The sequence below is a fragment of the Protobothrops mucrosquamatus genome, unplaced genomic scaffold (genome assembly GCF_001527695.2).
Source record: "Protobothrops mucrosquamatus isolate PMUCROS unplaced genomic scaffold, P.Mucros_1.0 scaffold819, whole genome shotgun sequence".
Lineage (NCBI taxonomy): Eukaryota > Metazoa > Chordata > Lepidosauria > Squamata > Viperidae > Protobothrops > Protobothrops mucrosquamatus.
The window spans coordinates 223,902-243,685 of record NW_015387081.1 but is presented as its reverse complement, the minus strand read 5'-3'; the positions used below and the strand labels follow the sequence as shown (position 1 = coordinate 243,685).

General features: G+C 34.8%; 1 protein-coding gene across 1 annotated transcript in view; it reads right to left on the bottom strand.

Moving 5' to 3' along the window:
- The window catches only part of LOC107290071 (ephrin type-A receptor 6-like), a gene marked incomplete at its 3' end in the record, with an annotated part of 93,529 nt that extends 74,082 nt beyond the window's left edge, over nucleotides 1-19,447 (bottom strand). Inside the window, exon 1 of the mRNA XM_015818914.1 lies at nucleotides 19,405-19,447. Coding sequence (XP_015674400.1) covers nucleotides 19,405-19,447 — 43 coding nt within the window. The remainder of the gene's footprint in view (nucleotides 1-19,404) is intronic.
- Between the last annotated feature and the right edge of the window lie 337 nt (nucleotides 19,448-19,784).

The window sequence follows — 19,784 nt, the reverse complement described above, 5'->3', positions numbered from 1 at the left end:
TCTTAAGCATGCTATGTGCACATGCCTCACTAAAACCGTTATAGAACTGTTATGTAAATTTATGCGCTTACTCCCCCCCTTCTCATTTAGCCCTTTGCTCTGATGATGTTAACAGGTTGTTAACGAAAGCTCAGCAATTAATAAAAAAAGCCTTTTACCTTACATCCCAGAGTGCTTTATTTTTATCTGTTTGACTTTAAATGTCCATACCTGGGATTCCAATATTCAAAATTATCAAAGACATATATGTGCATATATACGTATCTATATGAGGGTATGTGCAAATTTAAATACACTTTCTATTTTGAGAATGATCAACATTGATAATGTGCATTTAAGATAGTTTGAACAGTTTGTAACATATTATTTCCTGTGGTTAATAGAATTATGATCCTTTTTTAACCCAATGACTTGGGTTTGCATAACATATTGAATTATCCATCGGAAAAATATTTGAACAAAATATTGAAACAAATTGGTTGTTTAGTTTATGACTCAGTATGTTTGCAAACTGGTGAATAATTAAAAAATAATTGATCATACTTTTATTTAATCATATTTTTATTTAAATACTGATTTCTGACATATTTATAAGCTAACTACTATTCAAAAGCAGTGTGATATATGTAGAAGCAGTGTAGAATATTTTAGAAGGCTTTTGTTTATCTGAATAAAAATGTGGAAATTGGTGGAATATATTAAATTAAATGCCCCTATAAATGCTGGCAGAAAGAAACAGCAGCATGCTACAATATTTACAGGAAAACTGTAACATGAGGAAGTGATGTCTGAAAGTCCTGTATGCTTTATATTTGCAAAAATTTGACATTTAATGAGATTTATGTTTAGTTCATATTTCTTTCAAGTGGAAATACTTAACTGTGCCACAAAAATAGCACATACTGTAACTCTAACCTTGTTCTTTTATATGGAATAATAACAAGGAATGAATAATGCTTCATAGGTTCTCTTCTGTGGAACTCTAGGCATTAAACACACACATGCTATTGATACATTCTTTTCTGCATATGAAGGTAATGTAATATAAATAAGTAGCATAAAAACATAGCATGCATTTTATGGGCTGCAAATTCTGAGATTCATATTAAACTGAGTTATATTATCACGAAAATATGGTCCTTTTTATATCATTTCTAAATAAAAAACACATATTAACTATTCTGTTAAATAATGGGAACATACTGAGGTACACAGTATCTAGGATGTTTTGAATCTTCTCAACAATAATTACAGCTAGATTCAGTATTAAACATATTAAAAAAAGAGCACCATTTTGACTGATCTTCTAGACATTCTAAATAGGCCATTTTTATTTCATTGACTAAGGTAAGGACAGAGCGTAAACTGAAAAAAGGGCTCTGGGCCCCTCCTTGAATTATGCAGGAGTAACTCTTGTGACAAAAACACTCAAGACAGATGCATGAGATGAGTTAAGTCAGTTACCCAGATATCAAGACATAAAAGACTTTGTTGAATAAAGCCAGCATTTTCAACAGCACTCAGAAATTTCTTGTAAGTCAATGCAGCAGTTTGCAAAATTGATGACACATGGCACGGAGAGATCTCATTTGCCAAATGCACTTGATATGCTGCAATTAACATCAACACTATTTAGTAACCATTGCAGTAACTGATTCTGCAGGTAAAATAATAAATATGGGGAAGCTATTGCCAATATACCTCATGTTCCAGAAAGAATTGCAACTAATGGACTAGTCATAGCTGAGCAAAGCTTTTCATAGTTATGACCTACATATCCTTATTTAGCAAAAGTCTTGTATCTAGAACACCTAAGTTGCAGGTTCTAATATCTAAGGGGTTGCCACAAAGAAGAGGAGGTCAACGTATTCTCCAAAGCACCTGAAGGCAGAATAAGAAGCAATGGATGGAAACTAATCAAAGAGAGAAGCAACTAGAACTAAGGAGAAATTTCCTGACATATAGAGCAATTAATCAGTGGAACAATTTGCCTCCAGAAGTTGTAGATGCTCCAACACTGGAGGTTTTTAAAAAGATATTGGACAACCATTTGTCTGAAATGGTATAGAGTTTCCTGCTTGAGCAGGGGGTTGGACTAGACGATCTCCAAGGTCCCTTCCAACTGTTGTTATTCTGTTATTCCTTTAGGAAGAATAAAAGAACCCACTAGCAGCAGGCAAAAGACTCCAGTTTTTCTGCAATTAATTCTCAGGATCCAGACTTAAAGCCTTCAAGCACCAGGTCAAGATTTCCACTTTGTCTCAATTCAGACCACGGTGATGATGTACAACTAAATATTACCCGTGTGTTGATAACACCTCAGCCTATATCAGTGGGTGACTTCTTCCAGTGGTTTTATACAGATATTAAAATGCAAAGAGAGAGGACCAGTCTCTCTGGCATCTCACAAATAAGCAAACCCTGGATGACTTCTCTGCTATTATCACCAAATGATATTACTCTTAGGAAGGAGCAGAAACACTCTTCACCACAAGAGAGAGCTTTCCACTCCTAATCACCATGAGCAGCTGAGAAAATATGTTTGATGGCATCAAAGACTGCTCAAAGGTTCAAAAGGACCTCTTGAAAAAAGTGTACTCCCCCATGCAGATTTCAATAAAAGTAACTAGTAGAAAAATAAATAGGATTCTCAGTTCATGCCTAGGTCTGAATCCTTATAGTATTGTAATCATTTTTTTTCTAGAAAACACCTCTTCAGAATGAGCCACTAGCATGAAAGGCAAGTAAAGGCAGGTTTTTTGTTTCACTGGGTGAAAAATTAAACATGATGATTGGAATTCTGCAGAGAGATTGGTAGCTTAATTGTTATGGATAAGTTTCTACATTGTGCCTTAGTTGAGCTCTAAACTGCAGAAGATGATCTTCTTCTAGGGAACAAGAGTGGAATGCAGGATAAGTCAATGCAAGAATGAAACAATAAACAATGTATGCAGAACTAGCTATGCAAATTTTCTCTTTTCCTATAGGGAGGTTTTTTTTAAAAGGATTTTTAAGAGGCATATGTTTAAATGACAGATTTTTTTTTGTCTCCTTCACTGAATGTTAGGAAAAGTTACAGCTTTTATATTTATACCTCTTACATTAAGGCATTGAATTTTTCCATAGGTAACATGTAGAAACAAGTGGTCCATAACCAGGTCAGCCACATTTCCCCCCTCCAAGAATATTGTTCTCAATAAGGCAAACAGTGTGCTCCAATGCAGTTTCCGCCCCCCCCAATGGAATGTCCTTCAGATATTCAGATTTCAACTCTCCACCCTGATCGTTGTGATTCTATAACCCTGCCAAATGTGTTCTTTATGTAAATTATTATTGATTGGGCTTCTTATAGAAACTATAAAATGACAATATTAATGTTTGTTAAACACTTGGTTCAGACATTTCAGAGAGTATTTTACAGCCTAGCCTCCTTCATAATTTGTTATAAGGATTCTTTGTTCTTCTTTTTTAAGTGTAAGATATTTTATGCACAGCTCTGTGAATGAAAACTACATTCATTACCCTGAAGTGTTTTAAAATGATTTTCCATGGAAACAATGCACTTGTGTATTTTTTACAAAAAAACTACTAAATGAAATGAATAAATGAAAGAAAAAAAAATACATACAAATCTGACAGCTAAAACATGATAAGGAAAGTACTGAGTTGTTATATCATAATGGGATTTAGTCACATAGGTGGAACACCATAAATAAATCTCACCAAAATGACATATGCATTCTAAAGAAGCATTTAACTAATAGCTCCTTCCAAACAAATGAGATAATAAATCCCAGTAGCCAGTAAAATGCTTGTGGCTTTGGGAGATTTTTTTTTTCTTTTAAAAATCTCATAGTCCCTAGATTTTCTCCCAAACAACTCCTTCAGTCTCTACAGTATTGTAAATCCCTAATCCGAGGCAACTACAGAATCTATTTTCCTTGAGCTCTGAAAAGAAGATGAGCTGCTTTCATTGTTTCTTGTTGTATTATTGAACTTCTTTTTTCCCCTTGCTGATCTGCAAAGAGCCCATGAAATGAGACAGCTGAGATACAAAGGCAAATGTCCTAGAGAGTCAGACACTAGAAGCCCTGACCTACTTTTCTGATTCACTCAGCAGCTTTGCCCTGTCTCACCTCATCTTTTCATCTTTGATCCTGATGATGGGCAAAATGCTAGTTCTGGAAATCCCTAAATCCATCTCCTTGAACTGAAGAACTTCCTAGCAATGGTACTTTGATAAATGTTGTTAGAATCAGAATCCATCAGCCTTTCAGACAAATATATTTCTCACTTCTGAAGGAAATGTTAAGTCCCTTTTGTAAAGTTCCTGCCTCTAGAGTTGATGGAGTGTCTGTTGCAGAAGGTGTTTTAACAATAGCTTAGAATGGCTATCTGATGGAGATACAGTAGAAATGGATTACCACACTGGGGTTGAACTAAGTGTTCTTCAGTATCCCTTCCAACTGGTTACATTCTGTGATTTCCTATGCTATTATGGGTATGATAAATAAAAGAATAAAAGGAACTCAACAAGGAGAAAATATGGCTAAGATCAAATTCAGTGGTGGAATCAACAGGGAAGTGTACATAATCTAATATTCACAATCCTGTTTTGCTCTGCACTCTTATATCAAACAAAAAGTATTTGTTTTCAAAATTTATTGAATTTAAGGGACAATATCCACTGATGGATAAAATGTTCTTGCAAACATTTGATGTTATCAAGTGGACAAGGAGATCATAGGCACATTCATTGTAAATCATGATTCCCTTCTAGTTTCTGTTCTCCAGTTAAACCATAAAGGAAAATTTAATGAAGGTTTTGATTTTTTTCCCAAGATTGTAAGTACGGGCAGCCAGAGAAATTTCAGATGTGAAATGAGAACTAATACCAGCAAACTCCTCTATCTCTAAGCAATATAGCTCAAAAATGCTACCACGAGAATTCAAATAATTCTCAAATATTCTGAAAATCAAAACAACAGAAGTTTGTTTTGGAAATAAAGAATATTATTGAGAAAATGTAAGAAAAATGCATGACAGATTTCCACAAAATATTGCTGTAAAGATTTGATAAAAAATGTTACGTGGCACTTTAACACTGTGGTTGTCTTTGGGGAATGAGAAAATGAAGAAGGAAAAAAGTCAGGCTATTATAAGGAAGATATAGCTTACTACAAATATAATAATCTCAGATCAGTTCACTATAGTTCAGAGAACAAATATATTCTTCTCTCTTCTGTAAATACAAACAGTACAATTAAGGTTAAAACAGTGATAATGGTATTCTGATGATGTACCGTGTATCCCAACCTGAGGTAAAATTAAAACTCCTCTTTCCCTTTCCCACTTGTATCCCTCAAAATCTTTCTTCTTTCAACTTTAAAACAAAAACAAGAGCCGTATGCCTTAGAAAAAGAAAGAATATCTGCTAATGATACATATTTCAAGGATATATAGATCTTTTGGTTTTTTTTATTTTTCATATTTGTATAGCCACCTATCTTATAAGAAAATGACTCTGGGTTGTATACAAAACTCAAAAAAGAAAACCAATAAAATACATACTGTATAAAACATTATTAAAAACTTTTTTTAAAAAAAGAATTCTAAATATTTAGATTAGAAATATGGAACATAGTACGGTAAGTGAAATCGGATTTGTAGACTTATTTAGACGAAAGATTATTGAGGATTGCTATGATTGATTTAGTTGTATTGTAATATATCAATTTGAATATAATATGTCATTAGAGGGAAAAAAGAGGAGGTTTTTAATGACTTAATTTGAACTTTATGAATATGACTTTGTTTTGTGGACAATTGACTGCCCTGCCACCTCGTTGTTTCTTAAGCACTTGTTTGTAAAATGAAAAAAACAATAAAACTTGTTTTAAAAAAAAAAGAATACCAAATGAGAGAATGATAACTGCAATAATCACAAAAGTTCCAAAGTACCCCAGGACCCCTCCCCAGGCCTGATAACATAACCCCCTCCCCAGGTCTTTGAAGTATCTGCAGAATCTTAAGAGGGAGAAAAAGATTCCAGAGCAGAGAAGGCCCTTCTCTCGAGCCGTGCCAAATATATTTCCTTGACAGATGAAAATTCAAAAGAAGGTCATTCAATTCGGTCACAGCTTAGTCTTATTTGAGGATCTATTTTACAGTATGCTCAAGATATGTTCTTGACAAGGGTAAGTCCCATTGATTTCATTGAGATTTTAGACTAGGTTTTCCATACATAGGTTTTCAGCCTTAATGAATCCCTATTTAATGAAGATTTTGAAAATGTACCTGATGGAAAACACAAAGTATACAAACGGTGGCTATAGCTATATTCATTGATATAATAATGATTTTTTTTTTGCACTTGTGTCAAAAGCAACAAATATATATATATATGTAGGTCTTTGGTTATTCGGGTTTTCTCCCGCATCGCCAAGACACTTCTAATTTTACGTGGGAGAAAGCCCGAATAACCAAAGACCTACATACAAACACCCACGAAAACCTCAGAAAACACACACACACACACACACACACACACACACACACACACACACACACACACACACACATATATATATATATATATATATATATATATATATATATATATATATATATATATATATATAATCATGTAAAAAGTTGATTTACTTCTGAGCCTTATGTCTTTTTAACTGCTTGAACAGCTAGGCAGTTTGATATTTTCTCTTTTATAATAATTTCTTAACTGATCCAGTCTGACACTTTGCACTCACTGTTCATTTATTATTTATAATGTTAAGCAACAAGCCTTAGCAGCATGTGCATTTTACAGATGCATGGCCAGGCTTGAGAACAGCAATCCTTGAAAATCTCATTCTCCATGGTGCACAGTCTGTTATCTTGTTATTATTCCAAAGTAACAATCAGTCTTCTGTTTCTAATGTATGCTAAAATGTGGGGGATTTAAAAATACATTCCACACTGCCAGCTATCACTTGCCTACTTATATCTACTTGTTCCATTTGGTTTCCGCTGACCATCTTGATAATCTAAATGCAAGATAAAAAGAAGAAACTTTCTCCCACATGATCAGTTATTTTGTATATAGAGAAGAAAATGTTCTCTCTTTGTACATTTTGTCTAGAGATCAGATGATCAGAATTATTATTTCTGAATCATGTCAACTGTGTTTCAAATACTACAAAATTTACAACTGGATGCCTATTGATGGAGTGGATATTTCTACCCTTTTAACCACAACTCTGAAAATAACTTGAGCCAATATGTATCCTTCCAATGAACTCAGATATTTGTTATCCAACATCAGTGCTGATAGTGTTTCCTAGTTGGGTAATAAGGCATCTGTCATCAAACATCCAAACTCAGAAAGCACCAAGAATTTCATAGTTTAATCCTAAATTATAGATATTGTCTTCAATTGGATTTTAGATACACACAAGGTGTGTTGCTTAACAGTAACACTCCCACACCGAAAATAGTTTAATCTTTCTGCCTTATCTTCCTGCTTCTTCTGTATACAAGATTTATGAGCACAGGTATACAATAAAGAGTGAGATTTGGAAGTAGGGTTTGCATATGTATTTGTTAAATATATTACACTTGGCAATCAGTCAAAATAGAGAGGTATGAGAATCACTATATATATGGTAAACACAAAAATATTCAAAGTTATAATATGAGTTTAATTGCAATTTTGTCTCAAGAAGCTGCATACAAACTGATGTGCACTCATCTGTCTTTATAACAACTTTGCAAGAATCTCACATTATAAATGCTACTTATATGCTACATATTAGAGTATGATGAAATGAAATTCAAATAAGGGTTTCCTAAATGAGAGTAGTTATATTATTCCAGTTTTCTGCAATCGCCATCCTGAATATATATGAGACTTCTTTCCATTTCTATATTGACTTGTCTTACTAATAAACAAGCTAAAGCATGCCTCTATGAATCACCATATGCTGATGGTGCTGCATAATTGTCTTTACTGTGGTAGCAAAAATGTAAATTAATATGCCGATCTTTTCTCATATCAGAACATTAATTGAATAGCCACTACTAAAGAAAAAAATATTTATTTATTCAGTAAATTTATATAGTCACCCACATCATATAAAGTAATTCTGGGCATCATAGAGCAATAAATATATAAAAACAATGATTAAAAACAGTCATAAAAATACAAGGATATGGTACAGGAAAGATTGATTTAAACACAATTCCAGAGCCTTCATAAGATATTCACAATCTCTTGAGATCGCTAGACCTAGTCTAGACCAGATGACATAGACAGGTCTTGAGACATGTATGGGATGTAAAAAGGAATAGTTTCATCTTATTTTGTGTGGGAGAATGTTCCATAAGATGGGCACCACAACAGAGAAAGCCCACATCCTGGAACTTCTCAAATGAAAGTCCCTGTAATGTCTCCATGAAGCCTGAATCTGCTGAGGAAAATGAACTAGAACTGGAGCCTATGAAGGTCAAGGGAGAGGTGTTTGTGGATTCAGAGGACTGTGGGGAAGAGCAGGCTGAGGCAGGCCAGGGCCTTCAGGATTGGGACAGGATGAACATGAGAGACAGAGCTCAGGCGATGAGCGAGGGCCACCCCCTCCTGATCCTAGAGCATGGAGAGTGGAGAGAAGGAGGGAACAATGCAGGTAGGTTCAACTACTCAGGAGGAGAGCACCCCACCACTCTCCACAAGGCACACCTGGAGACTGAGACTTAAGGAGATGCTGTGGGAGGGGCATTTGCCAGGAACAAATGCTGATTTATTGGAGTTTTATGTGCCATTGCTGATCTTGGAGACAACTCTCTGATCTCTTGTTCTGTGTTGTGATTTCTGCTTGGAAACCCTGAAACTCTGACTATTGGACTGGCTGACAAACTTGATTTGGTGTTCAAAGATCTCGGATTGAATTTTGGATTCTCTTCTGAAACTGCAAGGCAAGCTTGTATTTCCACAGACTTCTTAGAATTTGGATGTATGTTTCTTTCCTTATTATCTACGTGGCCTTGAGTAAATTACTGTTCTAACTGTGTGTGAGTGGAAACCTGAAAGAGGATGGCTTGTTCCATTAACACACTCTCCCTGCCTGAAGAGTTAAAAACTTGTGAAACTACTTGTAGCCAGAGGCTGCTGAAGGTGTGTGTGTCTTACTTTGTTCTGCAGCTTGCCAGAAATATGGGAGCATTTGGGAAAAATTGGAGCAAATAAAGGGCGGTTTGAACTGCCAGTTGACTGTTTTGCCTCTGTGCTGTGTCCTGGGTTACCATAGTCCCTAACAGACAGGACCTGAACCATGCCCTCTCAGCCAGGTCTAATGGAAAGGGCAGATGTCATTGGGGAGATGCTGTCCCTTTGATAACTTGGTCCCAGGCCATAAAGGGCTTTAAAGATTAAAAACACCATCTTGAATTGGGCCTGGGAGCAGACTGGCAATCAATGCAGCTCATACAGTAGAGCAGAGAGGTTATGTGCTGTTCTGAAAGCACACATAACTACTCATGCCACTAGAGTCTGAACTAGCTAAACTTTCCAGATGCTCTTTAGGCAATGTACAGTTCATTACAGTAATCCAATATGGAGATAACTAGGGTGTGGGTACTGTGAGCAGAGCTTCCTGATCTAGGAATGATACAACTGGCACACAACATACAATGAGTGCCACCTGCTCCTTGAAGAGTTATAAATCCAGGAGGATCCTCAATTTGTGCACTAGGGCAGTGCATCAAAGATGGCATAGCCCTAGAAATGGTAGGCCCCCAAACCCAAAGCCACTCAGTCTTGCCATGATTCAACTGAAGCTTGTTGTTCCCTATCCCCAATCCTTTCAGCTTCCAAGTACAGAAGGATCCATGATAATAGATGAGTTTATGCAATGCCTTAGTGTAGATGTTGAATAGGAAAGTCGATAAAACTAAACCATGCAGTATCCCACATAGTAGGGACTGAAAGTAGGAACTCTTCCCCAACGAATTTATGCTGGAGAAAGGAGATGAACCCGCAGAATACTGTATTGGCCATCCCCAATCTTCTAACTGATTCCAGAAGGATGCCATGGTTGACAATGATATTTCACAGAGAGGTGAAGTAGGACAAGGATGGATGCATAACCTCTATTCTGCTCTCACTGAACAACATCAAAAAGGGTGATCAATGCTGTTTCTGCCCACCCTGATTCTTGAATCCAGGTCGAAAGGAATCCAAATCTTCCACTTCTTCCAAGATCTTTTGAAGTGCTATGCAACCATATTTTCAATTACTCCCCCCCCAAATAGGACATTAGATACTGGAAGAAAATTGTTCATCATGGTGGAGTCCAGTAATGACTTCTTGAGGAGAGGATGAACCAGGACCTCATTAAGAGGTAAAGGAACAACCTCCTCTCTCAAATAAGAATTAACCACTGCTATAATTCACTCATATACCCCCACACAATGGGCATGAATCTAAAGAGCATATGGCTGTGTTCATAGACCTAAGGACCCCGTCTACTTCCTCAGTCCAACAAGGTTCAAACCATTCCCAGATAACAGCACAAGACTCCTCTCCAGGCAACTCTTCTGGTCCTGTATTAAGGTTGGCATCCAGTTACAAAAGAATTAAATTAATAATTGAGAGGTTCAGCATTTAAATTATTCATTTGAATCCATTTAACTATTGCATGTTAGCCTTGTCTATTACTGTACTTTCATATGGGTAGCATACAGACTTCAGGACTGTTATTTGGCCAGCAAACACATAAAAAGAAAAATACATTTTTCAAAAGTGTGTTATGTGAATGTTATTAATTAACCAATATTGGCTAATCTTGAAACAAGCAATCTCAGACCTAATTAATATTTTGATGAGAGATTCAGGGCTATTGGATATTTTGAGAAATCATCATCATCACATATAAATAATAATGAAGTAATAATCTCCTGTATTTATGCCTCAGAGATTTTCATGGAGTTATTAGGAATCTAAAATAAAATAGATTCTAATTTTACTTGCCTAATACATTTGGATATACATTCATTTTAAATAACTCAAAGTCCTTAAGTGCAAATTGCTTAACATTTATGTATAATTATTCCTTCTGTACTTTAGAAGTTACAAATATTCTTTCCCTTCCAAATGATTAAAATCCTTCTAATTTATATATAAAAATGGATTTGTGAGAAGTATATCCTAAGAAATTAAATCTTCAGACATATACAGTATCATAATATGAATATGTCTCAGCAAAGGATGATTAAGCAGGTAGAGTATAGCAGAAGTATTGCATCACTATTCTAGAAAATAATGTCATTTTGAGTGACTTAGTTTAAAGTAATTCTCTAAAGGGCCACTTCAGTCTTAAGTGCTCCTTATATAATCCAGTGAAACAAGGCAAATGCTACTGAGACTTTTTACAATGCTTCAGAAGAGCTGCAAAGACAGACAGACAGATATATACATATACATTATACATGCACATATACATACAATATAACATCTGTAATAGCTCCAGCCACTTCCACCAAAAAACTAAGCTGCTCGTTCTGTTAATAGAAATGGGGAATGACTCTCAAAAATACTGCTACAACCAAGCAAGCAATATTGTGACACAAATATTAGGAATAAGATTTTCAATTATACCCTCAAATGTGGCCAACAAGGTGCAAATCTGAACCATCATGTTTTAAACTGTTTAGTTTTAGCACCATATCCATATTAATCTTTGCAAATTGTGTTCAGTATTTGAACCAAGAATAATAGTATCTGTGCAGATAAGGAAATGGGGGAAGGCAGGGTGGTCTCAATAAATGTTAACATGCTGTAATAAATGTCAGCATATAATTAAATCTAATTTATTATTGATTCTGTCATCTTCATTGGAAAATATACAACTGTTTCTCTACTTTCATTAAGCAGCCACTGCACTTTAAACTCTCCTTCTGACATTTTATATTGAAATAGACAAAAGGGTGTTCTTACAAATTGGAGTCATCTATTAGAACAAGAAAGGCAGAAAGCAGAAAGTTTCAGAATGGAAGAAAAGATGCTGTTGCCCTTGACATTTCATTTATTTTTAATTAAACATCTTAATTCTTCATTTGCTTCATGTATAACATATTTTCATAATCATGAATTTAATTTAGCATGGGTTTCATGTCTTTCAATCACTACTTTTTATCCTTTTGAAAATGACCATTTCCAGATAATCACTGTATCCTGGGTTCTCTGTGTATATTTGGTCTACATTAAAAATTACTAATGCTTGACAGCTGATCCAGATTTATGAGGTCAAAATATAAATAATTTAAAGTTATAATTCTATTCTAAGGAAAAGTGCAATGAAGCATGCACTAATAGAGTTTGTAATGGCTTCTTTCCTTGTATCAGGTTCCTAAAACATGATGTGTGTAAATGGAATATGGGTCTAGGCTCACAGTAACACCGTGGGATATAAAATGCTTGTTTTCTTCTGTGCAGCTTTTTTAGATTGGATATTTTATTTTTTCACATTCCAATGCTAACATGCTAACTTTATGATATTAATATATAGTTAACTAAAAAGCTGTTTTATATCAGGTCAGATTAGATAACCATCAAGAAGGTTATGTATCAGCTAACTAGAAATGTCTGGAAATGATCTGGGACTTCTGATGCAAATAGTATGGCCTAGGAAGCCAACCCATATCTACCCAAACTAATCAAGAATAAACAGTATTTTAAAATCATACAGTCCAGTTAGTGTTTATGATACGATAAGTGGTTAGAATGCAGTACTGCAAGCTTCTTCTGCTCACTGCTGGCTGCCAGCAGTTTGGCAGTTCAAGTCTCACTGGCTCAAGGTTGACTCAGCTTTCCATCCTTCCGAGGTCAGTAAAATAAGGACCCAGATTATTGGGGCCAATATGCTGACTCTGTATGCCACTTAGAGGGGGCTGCAAAGCACTGTGAAGCGGTATATAAGTTTAAGTGCTATTGCTATTCAAGTATTTTTAAACTATGCCTTCCAACGTCTGTTAGTGAATGTATCTGAAACATTTAGTAACAGAGAATCACGGTTCCAACTCTTTTCATTTCAGTTATCTAATTTTATTCATTCTGTTTTTATAGCTTGGTTTCAGTTCCTTGAAACAGACTACAATTTTAAGGCTTTAGCCATGAAACAGAAGCCTCATTACCAGCTATCACAAGTGTGAGTGGAACTATTCAAGGAAATTATAGCAGGAAACCAGTCTCCAATGTACAGAGCATTTTAATAATCTTGAAGTACAGTTAATGAGACTGCTGGCGGCTTCCTAATGCATGTAAAAAATTCTTCTCATCTTTGAAGTATTATTACGCTCTGCGGTCATTTAACGGATAATTTTCACTGACAGTAGTTGAAATGAAGCATCTCAGTTTGAACCTACCAGAAGTTAGTAGGGAGCTAGAATTGGAAGGGACAATTTAAATACTGAGTCCAAATGCCTGCTTAGTGCAGAAATCGCAATTAAACCATACTTTTCTTGAATATTTCCAATGAAGAGGACTTCACCTTTTCCATAAATTTCCACTGCACTGATATTATTGTTAAGTATTTGCCTTCAGGTAACTTTAGGTCCTTATTTCACATCTTGTATTGCTTGATAATAAAGAACTGGCCATGGTAAATATCTTTGCATCAACCATTGTATAATGTCCTTTTTATCAGTTCTCTCTTTTCAAGACTAAATATACTTTTTTACCAGCTTCTATTAATTATAAAGTATCATTTCCACTGTCCTAATCAACTTTATAATTCTTCCTTTTAAAGATATAATTCTATTTTCAACAGTGCTTTGAGTCTATGGATTGTTTGACTACTCATGGACAAATATTTTTCTACTGCTAATTTTGATAAGTTACATCATCAGGGTCAATTCAGAATTTCATTCTACAATCAGAAAAAAATACCACAAATACCATAATGTGCAAATGAAACCCTGTACACATTAACATATACACACACAAATATTCGATGCTCCAAATATACATTGGAAGTGGCATAAATATAGAAAAAAATGAGAAGAGCTTGATTTCTACTCTAACAACATATGAATTTCAGCTTTCATACTCGCTGAGGAATTTTGAAATTTGTAGTCTACATTTCTGGAGAATACCAGGTTGGGGAAGGCTGGATTGTAGACAATCTCAATTAATAGTCTGTATGAACCACTTATGATACAACTGGATAAGGTATTTCACCTTGTGAAAGTGTGATGGTGTTTTCCCTCAGACACTGCAGATGTACAGTTATAGGCAGTTTGGAAAATGCTGTGCTCTACTTCATAAAAAACAGTGAGGACAGGCAGATACAGGTGAATAATAGAGGCAGAGTGAAGTCTCTATTAACCTTTTTGTGTCCATTAACAGTAGTTCTCTCTTGATGAAAAGTAACTGGATATCATTTCAAAAAGGTGGTGAAGTTTCAATTAAGTAAAGCACAACTTCAGAGACATACAAGTCCTAACAGCCACTTTAGCTTTCTTAACTGTGCAGTAATTTCAATAGAGTCTGTGTTGAATTAATTTCCACACAGAGAATATTATTTTATATTATCATAGATCTTTACAGACAATAGCTATTATAAGATTATGCTGCAAGGAATTCAAGATACAGCCAACTCTTAAAAGGATTAAAAATAAATGTCTGTGGTGTAAACAAATAAATTAGCCAGTTTTATATAAGGCTCTGCCAAATAAATTAAAACATTTGGTAATAAAGAAAGAAAGGGGTGAGTGTAGAACATTTTTTCTTACATTGGAATACGACTAAACACAGAGGTTATAGTGAATGATCTGTGGTCTCTTTATCTTTAACCCAGTCTTCCTCACAACTTATAGATCCAGCCTACATGGAGGCTTCCAAGTTTGGCAAGATAATTCCAGCCATTATACTGTATGAAAAGTGAACATTATTCCTTCTCATAAAAAAGAACATACAGCAACTTTTAAAACAAAGTTTTAAAACAATGCAGAAATGATATTTGATATACCCAACAGTAAGAACTCCCAATGATAAATAAAAGCATCTGGAATCTCTTTCTCTTTCTTTCTCTGTTTCTGTCTCTTTCTCTTTCACTTGGGAGATTGCAATTGACTTTCAGTAGATATGAACTAGAATGGTCAAAACCTCAACTTTCTCAAGGGTTTCAGACAGAAAATATAACATAGTGCACACAACATTGTTAATATCTGGACAACAAAATATGGTTTATTCTTAATATAATGGAAAATTCTATTGGAATGAAATTCTTCACATTTATCAAGTTAATCAGGATAATTGTGCCCTCCCTAAATCTGTATTTAAATTGGTGGATATTACCACATTTTGTGATGGAAAATTCTGTATTTTAACTATAGGCCATGTGAAGACTTTCCTTGTCTTTCCTTGTCTAACTTGCTGATCAGATAGAAAGAAGGAAGGAAGGAAGGATACCATGTGAAATTTAGGCATTTCTCATATATCACACTACTCTTCCTTTTTTGCCCTAAATTAGAAAGCCCAAATTATATAATATTACCTACCTACATCTATATAAATAAAAATGTAAATGTTCGTTTGTTCAAAATCTTAAATCTCTGAAAGTTCTTCACCGATTGCTTTGAAATTTTGACACAATGTTGCATTTGAATACGCACGTGTTTTTATATACCTACTATTATATAGATATCACACCTGTGACAGGTAAAACATGCTTTTTTTGAAAAACAGCACCATCTGTTGGTAGGGTTGCCAGGTCTGCTTCCAAAAAATAGCAGACAAGCGGGGGGGGGGGTTTAAGTAGTAAAAAAAGTAGACTGTACAGCTTTAGATTACGTACCATTTCATCCTAAAGCTTTTGAATAAAAAAAATGTCCACTATTTTGTGAAAAAAAATAGTGAACATAATGTGAAAAAAGTGGACTGTCCACTCAAATAGTGGACACCTGGCAACCCTATCTGTTAGACGTAAAAGCAACACACGCTAGCATTGTGAAATTAAACATATTACAAACGTGCACTTTCTCTTTTCTTTCGTTTCCATTTAACCAGACTGAGCCACAGCAACGCGTGGCCGGGTACACCTAGCTTATAATATAGAACATTGGAATCCTAGTTACAATATTAGCAACTTGCAATCTTCTTAAGAATGAAAAAGTATGCATACATCTTTTTACATAAGAAGCTGGCATATAAAATTGTATATAATTTGTCAGCTTAACCTAGCATTGTCAGTTATCAAATTTAGCAATTTATATATGCAATCATTTGCTATTTTGATATTATTGAACTATTTCCCATATTTTTTACATGGCTAATAATATATTATTCACATGGCTTTAGTCGGTGATAAAATCTTTATCAGGCCCTTGTTTATTAATATTCAGCCATGAACAATATAATTAATAATTAACAGATTTAGAAATATTTTCTTTTGCAGATTACATGAAATTTATTTTATCACTCCAGGACAACTTTTAATTTATTACAATTATCAAGTACTTTGATACAAAAGAAAGAAGGTTGAGGCAAAAGATGTTGGATGTTCTATCTGAGCAAAGTCAAATTCAAATTTTTATTATAGCCCAAAGAGATAGATCAATATAGAAGCAATGCAAACTTTTTCTGAAATAAATTGATTGGTAAAATAGCCTCAAGGAACCCATTTAACAAATCAACCTATTTGTGAAAAAGCTGCAGTCTACAGACTATATATATATGTGTGTATGTATATGTATATGTATATATGCATGTATGTTTGTATGTATGTATATGTATATTATACATGTATACATACCCAAATACAATACGTACACACACATACATACATAATGATTAGGTACAAGGCAAATAGTTTTATAACCAATAGTTCTATAAACACAATGCTCCTATTTATACATTTGTCTGCCTCAGGCATATCTACTTTTTTAATACTTAAAAAAACCTTTTTGCTAAAGTTGTTTTGAGTGTATTTTTTTTAAAAAAAATCTATTATATTGTTACAATCAGTTCTATGGGGACTGCAGCCAAGAAATTAAAATACACTTGCTCCTGGGGAGGAAAGCTATGGCAAATCTAGACAGCATACTAAAAAGCAGAGACATCACCCTGCCAACAAAAGTGCGTATAGTCAAGGCCATGGTTTTCCCAGTTGCAATGTATGGATTTGAAAGTTGGACCATAAGAAAGGCTGAGCAACAAAGAATTGAGGCCTTTGAACTACGGTGCTGGAGAAGACTCCTGCGAGTCCCTTGGACTGCAAGGCGTTCAAACCAGTCAGTCCTAGAAGAGATCAACCCCGACTGCTCTTTAGAAGGCCAGATCCTGAAGTTGAAACTCAAGTACTTTGGCCACCTAATGAGAAGGAAGGACTCACTGGAGAAGGGCCTAATGCTGGGAAAGATTGAGGGCAATAGAAGAAGGGGACGACAGAGAATGAGGTGGCTGGATGGAGTCACTGAAGCAGTAGGTGTGAACTTAAATGGACTCCAGAAGATGGTAGAGGACAGGAAGACCTGGAGGAACGTTGTCCATGGGGTTGCGATGGGTTGGACACAACTTCGCAATTAACAAAAACAACAACAACAACAACAACAACATGACAATGCCTACATGAAGTATTTCACGGAGTGCTGGAAAAATTGGGGATGGAAAAGGCAAAGGAAAATTAATCATTAAAATATTTTATCTTTTGCAAATTCAACTGTTATGTATTTATTTAATGAAATGCCATCAATATTTACAGATTTCTTCTGTTCCTCAAAGGAACAGCATAGAACTTTGAAGAACTGTTAATTTAATTATTTATTAATTATGCCCCTACATTTATTAAACCAGTCATGTAGGATCAAGACTGACATCTTATTGCCTCAAAGGCTGAATCCTAGAGATCATTGAAAATCTCAAGAATAGATGTAGAGTTCTAATACAGAGAGAAGTGTACCATAATTTATATTAGGAACATGATTAGATTTTTCTAAAGGTGGGATGGGGAAAGTTTCATGTCAAATATGCTTTAAGCATCTACTGTGCCATCAGACCAATAAAAACATTAGACTATCATTGATCTAATTTAGCTTATTTCCTTTCATTTATTCAATGAAAAGGAAATTAATTTCATTTAATAAGAAAAAAAGAAAATTACGGTAGTCCTTAACTTACAACCACAATTGAGTCCAAATTTTTTGTTGCTAAGTGAGACATATGTTAAGTGACTTTTGCCCCATTTTACAACTTTCTTGCCACAGTTGTTGAGTGAATCATTGCAATTGTTAAGTTAGTAACATGGCTGTTAAATGAATCTGGTTTCCCCATTGACTTTGCTTGTCGGAAGGTTACAAAAAGTGATCATATGAGCCCAGGATACTGTCATAAATATAAGTCAATTGCCAAGCATTTGAATTTTGATCACATGACCATGAGGAGTCTGCAGTGGTCATAAGTGTGAAAAATGATCATAGGTCACTTTCTTCAGTGCCGTTGTAATTTTGACTGGTCACTCAATGAACTTTTGTTAGTGGAGGACTACCTGTATACAATTAATAGACCAGTCACCTCCAACCTGATAGCCAGTTTCTTTAGAATTTCAGCCTGAGTCAATCTGATACTAAATTTCTTCCATACATGGACATATATTTGCTTGATGAAGTAAGCTCCTTTCAGGTTTTATGCTATCTAGAACACTTATTATTGCTACAACTCTTATTGTAATATAATTAGCTTCAATGCAGTCACTGAAATCTGTTTGAAAGTAGACTTTGTTGTATAGTGGTGGTTTTATTTAAGCCAATCTCAGTGAGGTCAATAGAGAGTTTTTCTTCAATATTTGTGTAGATAAAAGCTCAGGTTATGATAGCAATATGGTTTACTAACTCAAAGTATGAAATTAAAAGAACTTGGGGGTTATCTATATAACACATGATTAAAAAGGAATACTTTTTAGCAATAAGTAAAAGTACTAGTTAAATATGTAAGGAGGGTAAGCTTCTGTAAATCAAATAGCAGTTTCCTGAAAGCCATCAATTGCTTACTCACAGTCGAGAAATTTTGGAGTTCCAGCAATCTTTCATAGTCAGAGGACAGAAGTGCTTGCTGTGATAGATTGTATGTTTGATGCTTGAATTACCAAGCCTTCACCTCAAAGGACTTGAAAAACAGTTTCTCTTTGTCTGCAACTTCATCTTCTAGCAATTGGATTAAACTTCATCCCCATTAAATGATATCAGATTAAGCTCTGTCCTCACAATATTATTCAGTGAAATTAGCTTTTCTTCAGCATATGCATTTGCAGAATTAACATTTGATAAACAAAAGTTTGTATTATGGTCCTGACTCATGGGGTAATTAACATGGCTCAATGGTGAATGCCTTTGGAGGAGCCGATACCATTGAATACTTACCTGGATAATAGTGAGTCACCTGAACTTCTCTTGTCACGAGCATGCTAGATTTGTAATGCCTGAATGGTTCTTCTGAATGCAAAAGAGTCAGCAGACAGAACAATATCATGAAAACTGGACCATGAAAAATGGTCATTGTTTATATAAAAACAACCACACAATTCGTTTTACTGTACATAGCTATTAGCGAAACAATATTGGGTGAAGATAAAGGGAAATGGTAACCATTTTCCTCTAGTAGCCTAAGATGAAGCCTAGCAATAAAGTATCTCAAGTGCTTTGGAATTTTAGGAGAAAGCTCTATAGATCTGATAGTTAAAATTAGCCATATGAGGTCTTTTACAATGTAGAATGAATTTGTTTAAGACAATTTAATCAAG